We start from the raw sequence: 17500 nt of genomic DNA, 5'->3' as shown, positions 1-17500 counted from the left end.
ATACTATGCTGGGTTCACATCTGGACCACGATCAACCAGTTGACAACCTCTGGTTTACTTACATGCAGTTTATGGTTTGATGCATACTTTGCTTGTATTTTCTCATTTGTAAGTCACTTTGGATAAAAGCGTCTGCTAAATGAATAAATGTAAATGCATATGCAAGCAAGTAATAACCTGTATGGATTCCTAGAGTAACTACTTTTTACAAATATTCTCCAATACAGGATTAACAAAGTTAAAGGTTGGTAAAATACAAACCATCACCTCACAAACATGTTCTCCATACTGTGTTCTTTATTACCTGCTGCTGAGTTTGTTGCTCCTCAATCAATTGAGAGTTGGCTGATTGCAGTTCTCTGTCCAGACGTGTGTATTTATCTCCTCCTGGTTGCCAGATCGGTCCACGAGACCCTCCATCTCCCATCAGAGTCTAACACAGAAAGCAGACATCACACTCGTTTGATTTACACACAACACCAAAACCTTACAATAATGAGGAATAAACTTGTGTACCACTATCCACAGAATCAGAAAACAATTTGATTAGCTTGGAACTGAGCTTTAGCTTGGTACATACCTTCCTGCTTTTCTTGTCAGACTGGGACATGGCCATTGGGCTTGCCATTTGATCTTTCATCTCCTGAAAAATAAAATTGATAATGACATTTACTAGAGTAAAAATGGTTCCCATTTCAGACACATAATACCCAACAGGGCCAGGTAAAAATCATTTAAAAGATACACAAATTTGTATTATTTTAAAAATTTAGTATTCAAAATGTAATTATGTAAATTACATAATTACTTATTTTACATTGCAGAAAGAATAAATATGATCACATACCTAATTATTTCTATCGTGGACTACAAAAGGTGACAAATTTATTCATTAATGTATCACAAACTGTAATTTGTGATTCCTATCTATTTATTTACCAACATATTTAAGTATATTTTAACATTTACATCTTTAGTTTCTAGTTAAGCTCTTCCAACAAACAGTGACACTGAATCTCAAATGGCTTCATATCCACTATATATGCACACTACATGGAGAATATCATAACCTTACAGACTCAAGAGAACACCACTTGAGCGCTAACTACTTACATATAAAACTAACTGAATATAAAAATGCATGTCTTAAAAGTAAAGTATTGATGCAAACAAGTCTGAATAGATTTGTAGTATAGTGTGAGGAACTCACCTTGACAGTCTGCCTTGTGCTGGTGATGAAAGCTTTCCGCTTGTTCAGCTCCACAGAATCAAGATTGAACTTCCGTGGATTTGCTTCCACAATACGTGAAAGTCACTGTTAAGGTACTGCATAAACATAGCATGTATAAGCAGCATGATCATTAGCAATATGACAAACATAACATGTAGAGCATTATAAGGATATTAATGGTCTCATCCAAGTCCTCCAGATCCCACTCAATAGACCTCAAGCTGTTCCTCAGCTCATTGGTGGTCCAGTCGATCTCCTCCTTCGTGGCACTGCCAGGATCCTGCAGCAGCTCGGTCCATCGCTGATACAGACCCTGGGCAGTGTTCACAGCCTTCTGGACCTCCCTAATGCATAGGGAACATTATTCAGTAGAAGTAAGAAGTGTTCAAAAACAAAACAAAACAAAAAAAAATTAAAATTGTTACAAAGAAAACAGAGACTGGAACCTGGGTACCAGTACTACATAGTTCTGACCTACTAACATCTTTTATGCTGTATCTTACATGACTGATCATAGGACTATAATTGTCAAAAATCACTGAACATAGGCCTATAGTTACATCACTGAACATGATTTTTGCTGCAGCTAGACCACTGATGTTTAGCATAATAATAATAATAATAATAATAATAAGAAGAAGAAGAAGAAGAAGAAGAAGAAGAATACTTTGACAAGAGAAGCTACTTTACTGTGAGGTGTCCACCCATGCCTTTTAAATAACTACTGATGCGATACTTACCTAATACACTCGATTGACATCAGCTTGTATGTGAAATATTTTCTGATCATATCCACTGTATTTTGACAAATTACATAACACATAATTCATATCTTACATATAAATAAGGGACACAAAATCTGATGTTTTGAAGAACAGGAGCTTTCACAGAGGTTTCAAGGGAAGGCTTTGTTACTATAAGGATGTCAGTGTCATACAAGTATCTTATACCATCATCAGAAGGTGTTGATTAATTTTCTATAACAGCAACCCTAACAGTACTGCAGCTGCAAGGCAAATCTACAATTTCTACAGTAACACCTAAAACAGAGACACAAAAAAATGTCTAATCGTTGATATGGTAACATTTTCTGTAACGAAGTGTTTATTTAACATTTATGGAAGAGGTCTCCAAAATCAACACTTTCCAAAAGTAAGTTTTCCATCACAGAAAAGGCATCAGGAAAGAGGAGTTTGTGCTTTCTGGTTTCTCAGTAACATCACAAGCTGCATTCGTATTGTATTTGGTTTGTGTGTGTGCGTTTTTTCTCTAATTGCCTGCGAGAGAGAGAAAGAGAGAGGCCGGTGAGGGGACAACTGTTTAGCTGCTATAATGTAAGTGATAATAGGAACTAACTCGTTTGGTGGACATTCCACAACATTAAACGTAACTAGCGATTAGAAAGTATTTTCTTTAATAAACAGAAAGATACAATCACTGGAAAATTACTGTGGAATAAGAGAAAGTAAACACTTCAAAGCATGATGTTATAGGAAAATAATCAACTTTAGGGTAACTGCACCCTGAAGTATTGAGTTGGACGACAGAACACCATATAATCATTGAAAATTTTCTTATAACACCACGCCCGGTCATGTTTTATTCCTTACATATCAGTATCATATATCAGCTGATAGTCAGGATCTAATGTCAGTATCCAGACAGAAAAGTGGCAACACATAGATCACTAAGGAAAAACTTCATTTAATTTTTGCCCAATCTATAAGTTTACTGTTAAAGTGTAAATATGAACTTGTTTCTTATTTTCCTTCAGACAGAGATGATGATGTTAGATGATGCTGTTAGTTAATTAGCGATGTACTAAGCTTCTTTTGTCAGTCTGCATTCAAACTTCACGACTAAATAAACACGAAACAGAGTTTGGACGTTAACATGCACGTGTAGCTGATGCTCAAATGAAACAAGAAACACGATGGATCATCTAGATAGATCAACTGTTCGATAGCTGTGTGGCTAAAGGCTAAGCTCAGGTGTTCCTCCGTTTGTTTTTATTTCATATCCGTACATTTTAATCCACGGAGAAATAGTAGGTAGATACATCAATACAGCCAGTGCGTGTGGTTAATGTGAGTATTTGATAGTGTTACGTTTAGGTAGCTAGTTAGCTTCAAGGACACATTTAATCTTATTAGCTGTTGCTACAGCTAGCTTGCTAACGCTATTGTTCTATGACACAATCAGCTCGGACAGAGGAAATACTCACCCTTTCACAACAAAAAACGGGTCTTCCATCGACATTGCGCTGTTCACATTAAAGACCCTTTATGCGAAAAAGACATGTCCTGAAATTCGGCTATTCTTCTCGTGTGTCCTGTCAGTATCATGAACAAGCAGATAGGTAGGTAGGTAGATAGATAGGTGTGTGTGTGTGTGTGTGTGTGTGTGTGTTGTTTACATGAGAAACAGAAGCCCACTCTACTGCAACGCCATTACTCACACAGATTCTACATCCGGGTCAGAGGTCAGAAAGTATTCCTTCTTTCTTTCTATGCAAGTTTGGGAAATGGAAGATTTAGAAAACGTTTTGTTGATGTTCTGTGGTCAAAACAAGATACAAATGTTTACAAAAAAATGTATATCTTTATACGTCTCTCTCTCTCTATAATCTCGCTTTCTGTGTGTCTGTGTGACTTGTCTTACTTACATTCTACATGCGAGTGACAGTCTGTCTGTCTATCTGTGTGTCTGTCTATCTGTGTGTCTGTCTATCTGTGTGTCTGTCTGTCTTGCCTACTGGGTGTCTCGCAGGTTTGGAAAATATAATGAAAAATTAGAAAACACTTTGTGAATGTTCTGTTGTTAAAGTAAGATACTAAACAACAATGTTCTAAAAACAAACAAAAACTATATCAAATTTGATGTCTGTCTGTCTGTCTGTTTAGCTAGCTATAGGGTATTTGGGGAGGTTTAGAAAAATTGGATACGGAATGAAATTTTAGAAATGCTTGGTAAATATTATTTTGTGAAACTGCCTTTCCAACTCTGAAAGACGGAATGAGACACTTTGTGAAAACATTTTGTGGATATTCTGTTGTCAAAGTAAGACACAATTTACCAGCATTCTAATAACCAATGCAATATTAAATTTCATGTTTCCTGGTTTGTTTGTTTTTTTTTGATACAGTTAATTACTACTTAAAATAAAATGAACATAGAAAGAATACAGCTGCTGAAAAAAAGATTTAGAACAAGTGATGACATGCCTGTACAGGCATAAAGCTTTATCTGTCTGTTTTCTTGCATTTAAAACAAATCATGACATGTCTAATGAAGAAATCACCATTTCAACTCGAGTCCATGCAACATTAGTGGGCTGAATTCAGTTTAACCAGCAAATTAGAAGCTTATGGTGGATTGTGAGTATTTGTATGAAGTGTTAGGCTAATTAAATTAATTAATTACATTTATTACTTTGATAAAAACATTTTACACTGATGTTTAGAACTGCCTATAAACCAAGAGTCTGCAAGGTAGGGGGTATTGTTTTCTCCTAGATATCTGTGTTTTATAAAGATGTAAATTTTATATTGTTGTACATTTGTAATATTCTTCCTATACATATTATTTTCAATGTGCACTATGAGTCTATGTGTTTTAGTATTTACTGTATCTGTAGTATCTGTATTTGGCATTTAGGTAAAAACGAAGCAGTATTAGTAATACTGGGAAATTTGCTTGCATAAAGCTTGAACAGCTTCCTCAGAGAGATCTTTTCAAATAGTCATGAAATGACACATCTAACTCCATTACTGAAAGTCTGTGTCATCATGTCTGTCCTAGTGAATTATTAACTGCAGTGCTTAAAATAATTTAATTATTCATATTGCTCACTCATTAACTGCGATACCTACACCACTACCCAGCAGCAGTTGCTGATTACTTTGTCTTGAATATCACCTATTCAATTAATTGAAAAGCCAAATAAAACCTCCAACAGACATGATTAATGTATCCTTAGGCAAAGTTTAACTCCATTGTGTAGGTGTTACACACAATATGGCTGTTAATCTCAAGGTTCCCTGGTGGACTAGCAGGTGGCACTCTCATCACCACAGCCCATGTTTTATTCCCAGTCAAGGAACCAACCCCAGCCACTGGAGAGTTGCATGAGCCAGTGCACCCTCAGTGCCGGTCCAAAGCCTGGACAATGCAGAGAGTTGCGTCAGAAATTGCATCAGATGTAAAACTTGTGTCAGAATCAAAATATGCAGGCGGTGATCTACTGTGGCGACCCAGAACAGGATCAGATGAAAGAAAAGAAAATTCAGTGATCACTCATTTAGTGCTGAAATATTCTGACACTGTATTTTATATATGCCTAATATTACACATTGGCAGTTGGCATTAGTAATGAAAGCAGAAGGTAAGCAGTACACAGAAGTTATGCCTGAAGAACCTTCTAGACTGGATCATTTTCAAATGAATGATGCAACATCAAGTAATACTTACTTGGTGTTTCATTTAGAAAGTATTGGCATTAATACATGAACGAAGAAATTGTAGTCATATGTAAACTACTCCATATTAGCACCAGAATGACTGTTTATTATAAATACTGATCATAGGTTTATAATGCATGTATAACAATGCTGATAGTCTACTTTTTAAAAATTGTATATACACACAAGTGAAAATTACAGGAAATAAAACAACATTAAATGTGTCATTAAGGTGTTGTGCTACCACAAGCCACCAGGTCAGCTTCGGTGCATTGATTCTACAGGTCTCTGGAACTATTCTGGAGCAATAAAACCATTCTTCCAAAGGATTTTTCATTCAGTTGGTGTTTTGGTGATGCTGGTGGAGAGCACTGTCTAACACATCACTCCAAAATCGCCCATAGGTGTTCAGTTGGGTTGAGATGACTGGTGACTGTGAAGGCCATAGCAAATGATTTTCATAATTTTCAGCCTATTCAAACCATTCAGTGAGCCCTCGTGCCCTGTATATGGGGACGGAGTCATCCTGGATGAGACCCCGCCCATGAGGAAAGAAATGCTTCATCTTAAGGTAAAGAAGATCAGTTAGAAGAACTTTGGATTGATTTGCAGTGATGCATTCCACAAAATGGAAAAGTGGACACAAACCATGCCAGCACAATGCTTCCTACATCATAACAACAACACCATTTTTTCCTTTGTCACCGGTCCGTTTTTAGCCATGCACATCATTGACATATGTAATGTTGATGTACAGTAAATGACAGTTATACACCTATACTTTTTTATTGTAGGCCATAGTTATATTTGGCAGAATGGTCACACTGAAGGTAGAGCCTTCAGGTAGAGCCTGCTTCACAGGCTCCCTGGTACGATTGTGAGCTCAGGTTACTGTCTGTGTGTTGTATCACATGTTCTCCCCATGTCCACATAGGTTTCCTCCAAATTTTCTCCAACCTCCAAAAAATGCCCTTACGTGTGAATGAGTGTGTGTGTGTGTATGTGAGAGAGAGAGAGAGAGAGAGAGAGAGAGAGAGAGAGAGAGAGAGAGAAGGTGTGTGTGTATTCTGATGTATTTGTGTGTATTCTGATGTATTCTTGCCTAATACTTAATGTTCCCAAAACCTTTGATCCACTTAGGCACTGACCAGGATAAAGCACTTACTCAACATGGATGAATGGATGTATTTATGTGTGCGTTTCATATGGGCTGTTTTCATCCACTGCCTTTTTGGAATTTACTTTAACACAGGAAAGGGGAGACTTTGTACGTAATGTTGTTGGAGTATAAAGTTGTAGTCTGCCTTTAATCAATGACGTATGTAAACAAGCACTGCGTTTAAAAGCCTATTACGTCATTCTGTCTGTTTTTGTTTGCGCCCTATCTGATCCGAGCGAAAATAACCTCTAATTATAAGTGATAAGTTTGCCTTGTGCCTTGATTTGGATTTAACTAGTCTTCGTGAACCTTGTTTCGCCTTTATTTGTTTAGTGAGTGTCACATTGGGCTAACTGTCTCTTAAAAACAGAATCCCATGTCTCCCCTCCCCCTCTACACTACTAACGGCTCCATTCACATTTCCACCGTCGGGGTTTGCACAATAGCGGTCACGTGACTGTGCTGTAGCAGACACAAACCATTACATCAGTCCAGGAAGTTAGAGGGGGAAAATTTAAAGGAGAAGAGAGAATTTTAATCTCGACATACCTAAAACAAAATACAATTGACCTACAATTATTTCTTCATCTTCAGTACATCTAAAACATCAAGTGTCATCATCACAGGCTACATAACGTCACATTTTATAACCGTTGGTTATTTGTAAACTTATTAATTTAAAAGAAGTCCTTATAAGCTACATATGTGCTGTGCTTGTCTGTGAGTAATAACAATATAATGAAATAATACATTACAGATTTATTATCATTGCTGTCCTGAAATCATCATTAAACCTTGAAACATATTGATTAGTATTTTAAACGTGGCTAATCTCTGTAATGTTGCCTACAATCGTTGTCTGAGTCCGTCCGTTGAGTAATAACGCAGTATTAATCAATATGTGGCGGCTTTTCATTCTATTATTTTATTTTATTCGTTGTAGTTTTTTATTTACTAGTATCATTATTTTAGTTCCTCGTCCTAAAAACATTCCTGTCTCTTTAAATTATTTTCCACGCTCGTATTTAAATCTGTCTCATTTGCATATCGCGTTCCTATTGGTCCATGTTGATTTGGCGGGGCGGAAATCCGAACGTTGGTATTGTTTATCTCGTGAAGTGATTGGCTCGCGTCCGTGGTTACGTTGGTGTATAAAAGGGGGCTAAAAATAGAAACGGTCTCATTCCTCTCTAGGCTGTTGTTGGTTGCGTGAGAGAAAAAAGGGAGGTAATTTCATTTCGAATTATCACCCAAAAATAACAACATTAAGGTTTTAGTGATGATATCCTGTGAAAACCGAAAGCAACAAGAATCCGCATCTGCCTAGTAGAACAAGAAGTCCTCCTGAAACAGTTGATTTCGTTGTGACTGTCTATCGGGAGTTATTTTTGGCGCTGTAGAGGTTTTAGTAACTATTTTGCCGTGGATAATGTTTAGATAAGAATCTAAGTCGGTCGAGAATAAAGCGGGTCGAGTCTGAACTGAGTTGAACTTTGAAACATTTGAATTTTTGGAGCCTTTTTTTTTTTTAATCGATCCCATCATGGAATACAAAGTGGAGGCGCACCGGATCATGAGCATCTCCTTGGGGAAAATTTACAACTCCCGGGTCCAGCGTGGAGGCATCAAGCTGCACAAGAACCTGCTCGTGTCTCTGGTCCTCCGAAGCGCCCGCCAGGTTTACCTGAGTGACTACTACGGTGGAGTCTGTCTGAATGGCCCGCACGGAGAGACCAAAGAGTGGGAGCTCACGGAGGGCGTACAGGAGAAGGAGTCCTTACCGACCCCGGCGGAGTGTGATCGGCCCGAGCAGCCCGAGAGCGCTGGGTGTGCTGAGAGCCAGTCACAGGCTGATTCTCCACTGGACTCTAACGTTAATCTGACGGTTGATGTTTCTCCGTCATCGACAGAGTCTCCCGTGGTCAGTAGTGACACTCCGTGTGAATCTAAAACAACCCAGGTGGGCTCTTTGGACCGTGAAACTGATGCAGTTTTGGGGACGGAAGGGAGTTCAGAGCAGCCCCCGAAACCCGCAGCCTGTTCAAACAGGAAACGGAGCGCTGAGAAGTCACCAGCCGCCACTGACTCTCCTCTAAAACGGACTAAAAAAACCTCCTCGAATCAGGAGGAAAGCGAGGAGATGGACACAAGCAACGTGTCAAACCTCATCACCATTTTCGGGTCTAGTTTTTCCGGACTTTTGAGCAAAGACAGCGCGAAAGAGGACACCCAAGAGGACGCCGGTGACTCGGGCCAAATCTGCTGTGACCAAATGCTAAAGAATCTCAACCCCTGGAGCACCGCTATCGTTGCGTTTTAAGGGGAAAGGAAACCATGTTTGAGACTTTACAAGTATTCACACGCGGGGGTTTCTGTTGTATTTCTGTTCTGGGTTACTCTAAAACACGTGGTTACGGGACTTCCCCCAACACACGCGCGGTGCTATCGAGTACAAACCCGGCCTGCAGCGTTTTCACCTCGGCCCAGTCCCAAATCAGCTTCTGTGTAGTGCACTGTATGCTCATTTTATTATATGCACTATGTGGTTTACTCATAAGGGGACTAAGGAGCCATTTGGTACACGGCCCGTGTTGTAAACCCGAGGAATGTTAACGTGTTGGTGCTACTACAGAGAATTACGACGTCAACGGAAGTGACGTCATTGAACGGAACTAAACTTTTTTTCACCATTTGTGGGCTCAGTTGAATTTAACCAACAGTCAGCAGTGGATGGTGATCATTAGTGTGAAGTGTTATGCTAAATACTTTTGTACAAATGAAAATGTTACACTGATGTAAGAACTGCCTACAAACCAAGAGTCTGCAAGACCGTCTTTGTTTTATAAAGACTTGTACATTTGTAACATTGTTCCTGTACATATTGTTTTCAATGTTGCATTATGAATCTATGTATTTTGGTATTTACTATTCTGACTATTACGTGATGGTCACGTATTAAAAAATGTGAAATGAGCTCCTTTCCTTTTCTCTCTTTATTTCAAATCAAAATGACCCATTAAAAAGCTTCATTAGTGTTTCTAGCAAATTTCCTGGCAGTGAACTTAAACACCTTCCTTATGTCAGAAGGATTGCAAGTTTAGATATCTGTCACTTGTTTATGATTAATGTGATGAGAATATGACTCAGACAAACATGAGCATTTCCCCTCTTATCTATAGTATCTTTAGGAAGATCAGATAGTCCCCTACATGCGGAACAAACTGAAACTTCCAGCCATTGAATGCAACCTGACATGCACTTGGACTCCCACACTTCCTTTTAAAACAAGCAGAACTAACCATAAGAGGAAGACAGTGGTGAGATAAGAACTAGACTGTTAAGTGCTGAAACTGAAACACATTCAGTCTTCAGTCCATTTTTACTCCTTGTAAAATGAGCCATTGTGCCCTGAAGAATGCATGGTATGCAGGAATTCGAATCAATCTAGGCTCCAAGACACATCTTAACGTTGCCTGTTTAGTGTGATATAAAACACTAAGGCCATTCCTCAGAAGTCAAAGTGTGTATGTCAGGTTTTAGGAATTTATATACAGCAGTAGTAAGATTTATGAACTGCTACTACTGTAATAACAATAATCACTGATGAATTAATGTTAAGAATTAAAAATTATTCTGGATTGCTGTGGCTCAGCTCACATAGATATAGACATCATTTCTAGTATCATACATCATTCAACATGCAATTCTTATCCACTGAGTGAGTAGATATTTACAAACACTATTTTTTCAAACATGGCCTCATATCCTGTATGGCTACATTCTTTCACATGGATATAGGTGTGTCCCTGGAGGAAAAACCCAGAAGCATGATTAAGTTGCTGTTGTTTTGGCTCTGTGCAAAATATGGGTCAGTCAAATTCTAAGTCAGCTGACTACAACATGTCAGCACTACACTTTCAGAGGCTGAGCTCAAGTAGGAACGACTGCATCATGCTTCTTTGGGAACTTGTAAACTAATCAGATACTAGTGATTCATTTATTTTTTTGTAGTGTCTTGTAGCACTTTAGGCCCAGAAAAGCTAGCTTCCAGCAGCCATGACGTCAGTCGGGTTGGACAAGATGGTCCTCACATGTCATCCACTTTAGGATGTATAATTTATGACTGTTCGTGATGTAGTTGCTGTGGTTTGCTTGATGCACACACTGGAACACTGGAAAGAAGGTGCATGTGAGTACATGCCTGAGCCAGGCTAAACACATGCAGCTGTCCCTCTCCTTCACCAGACTCTTCCCCCTCCTCTTCTTTTTTACTCCCACATTCCTGGAAGGAAGAGAGGGGGGAAACAAGTATGATTGTGAAAGTGTTTCCTGGCGATATCCACAGCAGGAGCACATGTGTGTCTGGAATGTTGGGTGGAAGTGGAGAAATGTTGGAGTAAGTTTCACATGATATAAACCACACTTGTGCAACACTTTTTTGAAAATAACCCAAAATATGTAGCAAATGAGTCACCCAGTTTTGGGTTAAAATACACATTAAGATGAAATGACTTCAAAAACATCAAGTTATTTTAGGTGCTATGAATGATTAATTATACACCAGGAGCTTCTGTGTGTGCCTGTTTTAATGTGGTCACTGGTTGCGCCCTCCTTCCGTAAGAGGAACTGGGAGCAGTCCAAAGCAAACATCCGCCTGTAAACATGTAGAGACAAGATCTGCCCGAACAGAGCTTTTGTTCTGCGAAAAAAGAAAAGTAAAGAAACAACTCCATTCCTCTCTAACAAGATGGATATCCTAATGCTGGTCTCTGAATTGAGCAAATTAATCATTTAGCTCATCAATCAGTTACCAACCTTAAACCAAATGAAGTTTTCCAAGAAGCAGATGATAATTCTGGTTGTCCTACACATCACACAAAATACACAAATCTTCATTCTTATTTATTAGAAAGAAGGCCAACAGTCTACAGTGAGATGTTTGGTTTCGATAAACAGCCTGAAAGCTAAAGTAAAGACATGTGACACCATCAAATAAAGCATTAAGATTGTTTAATGGAGTCAGTGTCCGCCCAGATCAGCTTTGTGTGGACACCATGACCAGTTAACATCCATCCCCTTTATATATATATATATATATAAATAAAATAAAAGTAAAATAAAAGTTGTCATTTGGTATGCAGCTTTTTTTTTGATTATCCAGTCCCTCAAGGATTTCAGGTTTTGTAAGCCCAGAAATTAACACAAAAACAAGCAATATTCGGAGCAGCCTGTAATTTTCAAAATTACCGCAGATTTTCCACAGATTTGGGAAAAGATGCGGCATGTGACGTCATCATAACACGCATTCAGCCAAATGCTTATGCTGCATCACAGTACAGTGTAACACTCGGAAGAAAGTGCTATCTACCCCCTTCTGCATACATTAGCTCACAGACGCCCATGATTGGTTTGCGACGCTCTGATTGACAGGGTAGAGTGCATGGCCAGTTTTGCTCTCTAGACTCCCGACCACAAATGGCTGTTGCATCGTCAGGATTCAAACTTACAATCTTCCAGTGATAGATGAATGATTTTCTGTTGCACCACTCAAGAGCATTTTAACTATGTCTTAACATGCTCTATGGTAGAGTGATACATCCTGATGCTGTATACAGCACAAACTCCTCAGTCTGAATCCCACCGCTGGCTTTAATACACACAAATCAAACGATAGATTTATGATAGAACAATTTTTACTAAGTGGAAACACTAACAAAATGGAGTAAAATAAAGTCCAACACAAAGCCATCACATAACACTGCTAAGTGACCAACGTGTGGTCAGTTGTACATATCAAGAGAAGTTATAGACGCTAGCCAGACGCAAATAAAATCTTTTACATGCGATGCAAGGCAAACACCATAGCTTATAGCCTAAACGTTAATCAATTTTTCATTGAGGGTGCAAACACATCTGGCTACATGGTCATATACTAATTTGTTTTCCTTAGTATTAATGCACATAACCAACTAATGTGCTCAACATATGTTATTACATAAATTAAGCTACCACATTTTAGACTTGTTAGGTTTCAAGGTAAACAAAATAAATTAAAAAAAAAAATCAAATATATTTTAAGGTGTAAAAAGATTAATATGCTGAAGTGAACTTCACTTTGAAACCTACAGGTAGTCACTGGAGCTTTACACCCTATACCTAACCACCCCCTTTCACCACCGAACACACACACACACACACACACACACACACACACACACACACACACACACACACACACACACACACACACACACACACACACACACACACACACACACACACACACATATACACACACAGAGAGAGAGAGAGAATAACAAAGACAACAGTGAAGTGATTCTTTAAAGAAAAATACTAAGACTGAGAGAAAGAGAAGGAGCACAAGCCCTTGCTTTGGCCCCTCCATTCATTTCATGTGACCTCCGCTGGAGCACAGACAAACTGAACTCTTTGTTTGTCTTGGGAACTGGCAGAGGACAGGAGGAAGAGATGGGTGGGGGAGGGCAGAGGGACAGAGGAAGACAGAGGGAGCCAGAGCAGAAAAGGGGATGGGTGTCAGGGTGGAGGGGTATCCTGGGAAAAATGCCAGCGTGGGATCAGTAGCAGGCTTCCTGAAACAGGAGTATGTGTAGGGGGAAGGGGTGGAGGGGTAACTGGCCATACGACACAGGCTTGCTCGAAGAATAGATATGAAGATTCAAACCAAATTCCCACATGTATTCACACAGTCTAAACTGTGTGATGAGTAAAAAAAAAAATGCCCTTCAGGCTAAAAGGTGGGAGCAGATACCATGACTCATATATTCACAACATATGAACCTGCCATTAGCAATCACAACGGTTTCATAGCTGATGAGTGAGAGTGTATGTGCGTGTACACTCTTACAAGCCCAGACATGCTTAGCGAGAATATGGCACAGAGCCAGTGGATGAGACAGATGGTCCTTGAGGAACAAATAGCTGCTGCACTTTTCTCATATTCTGTTAAGACAGGACTAAACGGCGCTCTACAAGGAACCAGTTACATGCTGAGCTGCTGAGAGGAGTAGCATTACATTCCAGAGGAGGGGTCAGCCAGTTTGCTCTCTCTGTGTCTTTCTCTTTCGCTCAGACACACACACACACATACACACACAGGCCACTAATGCCATCCAGGTGGTCACAATATTCTACAAATAGGCCCAGGTTTTTGTAGTTGGAAGTAAGTTCTAATTTAATTCTTAATCAGCAAACTGACAAGTGCAAATCGAGACAAAGCTTCTTAATGGGCATGTAGGAAATGGTCCTGTTGCCCCAAGTCCTAAATTTCTAGATTACATGTGAAATCAGCTTATATACTAGCTTGGAAAACATCAAACTCTACTTAACTGGAAAACAAGGAAGTACTTGTGATTACAACAGACAAAAGCACCCAGACCCTAATGCTTTACTTCAGATCTGTTACTTCTCCAAAACTGGTTCAAAGTCCACTTTAAAGTCTGAAAGTACTACCGCAAAAGGAATGTTTCTGCCAGCGGCTTCACCCGCTGTTATTATGTGTGCACTCATGCTGTCTCACGCAAGTGAAAAATCCACCCCAATGACACATCCAACCTTTGGAGCATGAGCTGCCATCACTGTTTATTGAAGAGACTGAATTTCCAGCCACCAAGCTACTGGATTTACTGTGGGTTTATGTAATAAGATATATTTAAGGAAACAGGACTAAGTCTAAAATGCCTATTTGCTTTAAAATGTAACTCTTGTTTAGACGTTTTTTAAGTGACTAAAGGAGTTTCATATGGTCGGAATTGCCGGTCTGACACAGGAGAGCCGAGTGTTTTCGTGCTGCCACGTTACTAGGAGACAAAACATGCCTCGCACTGTGCTGCATAAATGGCCTAGTAACGTACAGCAGCTGCCACAACAATAAACACGACAGCACTCAGCACGCCATTACGCATCTTTTAACCGGAACCCACACTTTTCCATTCATATTTCCATGAAAAAGGAATTATGGCCTTCAAAAAAATCACATAATTTAAAAAAACGATTTGATATTAAGTGGCCTAGGTTGGTTTATAAATGATGTGATGTAATGACTTCAGTGAAGTCGTTTAAACTTGGCATATATGCTATCCCACAACACAAAGGCGACATTGTATCACTACAGCAACACTCACTAAGGCGAGTTTGTACCAGCTTGATTATATTAGGGCCACATGCCAGGAGGAAGTTATAGAGATGAAAGTGTTTGATTTTATTGCTTGGTAACTGAAGCTAGTTTTCTAAACTGATCAACAGTTGTGTTTGATGAGACAGAATGTGTGGTGGGTATTAGTGATAAAATTCAGAAAGATCCTTAATCCTCAACTGGATGCTCAAATGCTTGGATTTGGTTCTAACTCACTTCTAAGTTGCTTTGGTTAAAAGTGTCTACAATATGAATGGGCCCCTTTCACTTCCAGGTTTTTGCTGCTAGAATGATCCTTCTCAGGTTAACTTTACTTCAGCTACAAAAACAACATTAGCCAAGTCAAAGAGTAGCTTTTGCAGTGTCCCATTATGTTACAATGCTAAACAAAAACTACCCTACCTCCATGCTGTCAACTACATTTGACAATAAATAAATCGGTAATAATAAAACTCACTACACATGTGATTAGTGATTAATCAATCGTACTTACTGCAAGCATTAGCTCTCACTTAACTGGAAATACAGTTAGCTAATATTAGAAAAAGGATGCAATCAGTGATCAAATATTTACTGACTTTTCCACCTTTCCACAATTTTACCATTTTGTAAAGCAATGATTGTAAATGAACTGTAGTGTGGTAAATATGAATCAGTAAACACACAGTATCAGGTTCATATTTAGCTTCTCATCAACACTAACATCAGTTACCCTGACAGCTGTAAATAATTCTTCCAGGAAGAATTTATATGCTTTATTCAGCATAAAATCCTTCATTGCTGAATATTCTCAACCATTCAGGAGATATTTTGAAAGATGATTGGAAGTGAAAAATCTTTTCATTGAGAAAATTAAAAATTTTCTGTGCTATACAATTGGCTATAAGGTTTATAATAAGGAAATAATTTTACTGTGTCTACGTACTTCCATTTTTTTGTGGAAAAGACCCATAAAGGTAAATAGGTGATAAACCTATGATATAACTTTCTCATAAATATGTCTTTGTTGGTAGCCTATATCCTTCTCTCTTCTAGCAAAAACATGTGTCCTAATTTCATATCACACCTTTTCATATTGATTGCCAGAGAGAACCCAGAACTGCACCACCCTGTTAACTGCCCAGGCAACACACACAGATACTGTCAGTTTATGTTTACGTATCTGTCTGTGCTCAATTGTACTTTCTGAAGGCTGTGTACAAAGCTTATGCTAATGCTAACACAGGACTTGGCTTAACCCACATGTTTGGGTTTCCCACAGAGTTTCCTAATGTGTAGAGGGAAGTGGAGTCACTTGATGAGGTCTGCCCACCTTCCTCATGGTAACACCACCCATTTGGCTCATAAACCAGTTGTCAACAGCTGCCTTTTTAAAAGCTTGTTAACCAGCATTCTCCCAAATCAATCATAGTTTATTCCCACCTGCCAGCTGAATGTATCCTATCATAACAAATATCAATCATTAAGGATGAATGCTAACACATGCATCCTCCTGCATACGTAGAGTTAGCCACCACATTTATTCAAATGGCTGTTCATATGCCATAATAGATGGATTATGCTAATTACCCTTATCTGTTTACTGTATCAGTTAACAGATGCCCACAACTGGCTACCAATTATGGTCTCTTGGAATCCCAGTCCTGGCTGGCTAGGGAGTGGTTTGGATTCTAACTGACCTGATAATATGCCAAGTCAACAGATGCTTAAGGAGACTTGTGGATTTCAGTATGAAGGAAAGGATCATAGATAGGCAAGAAACTGCAAATGAAAGAATGCTTCAAGCTTGGGCTAAGGAGTCAAGCAATTCACTTCTGGTAGCAATTCATTTCTGATAGAATCCACCTCATCCTTGGCATCGATTTAGTCTAGATTAACTTTGACCCTGCAAGTCTGCCAATCTTGGAAGCGTGGGCCAATAGAAAACAAGAGCACAGGGCTACATCTTTTTTTTTTTTTTTTTTTTTTTTTAGAAAAGTCAACTGCTTATCTTTACAATTTCAGGACACCCTGTTATTCAACCATGCCTGAAGGACCTCAAACAGAGCAGTAAAGAGAATGCTTCCTGTAATGCAGTGGGCATCGCTGTGTATTTTTACCAGTTTATTAGCAGGAGCTAATCATATATAACAAACTATACAAATTAGCCTACTAATACATTTTATTTAACACGCTAAGAGCACTTTCCAGTCTAGAAAGATTGGGTTGACGATTTCACACGCAAAAAAACACTAACTAGCTGACTAAGCTGACTATGTTAGCTGTTCACTGAACCATTACTTTTCCAGAGACAGGTCACACCAGGACTGCCCATAATCACCTAATTTTGCTCCACCTTGTCAAAGAAATTCACACGGCAGAAATCCGGTGTGACTGCTGCTTAAACCTGCGCACAATTAGCAGCTCCTTAGACCACCCACTGTGTCTTCTAAAGGAGATTGGCAGGAGACGTGATCACAGAACAGCACCATGTGACC

At 39.0% G+C, this 17500-nt stretch overlaps 2 protein-coding genes across 7 annotated transcripts in view; one reads left to right on the top strand and one right to left on the bottom strand.

The window, feature by feature from the left end:
* The window catches only part of stx6 (syntaxin 6), a 53918-nt gene extending 50269 nt beyond the window's left edge, over positions 1–3649 (bottom strand). For 3 of the 6 annotated variants that reach the window (XM_053683418.1, XM_053683417.1, XM_053683416.1), the window contains exons 1-5: positions 3456–3649; positions 1406–1575; positions 1211–1305; positions 581–643; positions 305–433 (exon numbers count right to left, since the gene is read on the bottom strand). In XM_053683418.1, coding sequence (XP_053539393.1) covers positions 305–433; positions 581–643; positions 1211–1305; positions 1406–1575; positions 3456–3490 — 492 coding nt within the window. In that variant the 5' untranslated portion in view covers positions 3491–3649. The remainder of the gene's footprint in view (positions 1–304; positions 434–580; positions 644–1210; positions 1306–1405; positions 1576–3455) is intronic. The other 3 variants (XM_053683419.1, XM_053683420.1, XM_017477521.3) reach the window with 1 other exon arrangement.
* A 4368-nt stretch (positions 3650–8017) lies between these two features.
* On the top strand, positions 8018–9823 carry ier5 (immediate early response 5). The gene has a single exon (XM_017477520.3). It carries the CDS (start codon positions 8394–8396, stop codon positions 9168–9170), a length of 777 nt encoding a protein of 258 aa, XP_017333009.1. The 5' UTR covers positions 8018–8393; the 3' UTR covers positions 9171–9823.
* Positions 9824–17500: the final 7677 nt, after the last annotated feature.

The sequence above is a fragment of the Ictalurus punctatus genome, chromosome 10 (assembly GCF_001660625.3).
Source record: "Ictalurus punctatus breed USDA103 chromosome 10, Coco_2.0, whole genome shotgun sequence".
Classification (NCBI taxonomy): Eukaryota; Metazoa; Chordata; class Actinopteri; order Siluriformes; family Ictaluridae; genus Ictalurus; species Ictalurus punctatus.
Note: the sequence above shows the minus strand (reverse complement) of the source record. Positions and strands in the feature narration are given on the sequence as shown.

Coding starts and splice junctions, on each gene's coding strand:
- ier5 (XM_017477520.3), top strand. CDS start 8,394: ATGGAATACAAAGTGGAGGCGCACCGGATCATGAGCATCTCCTTGGGG.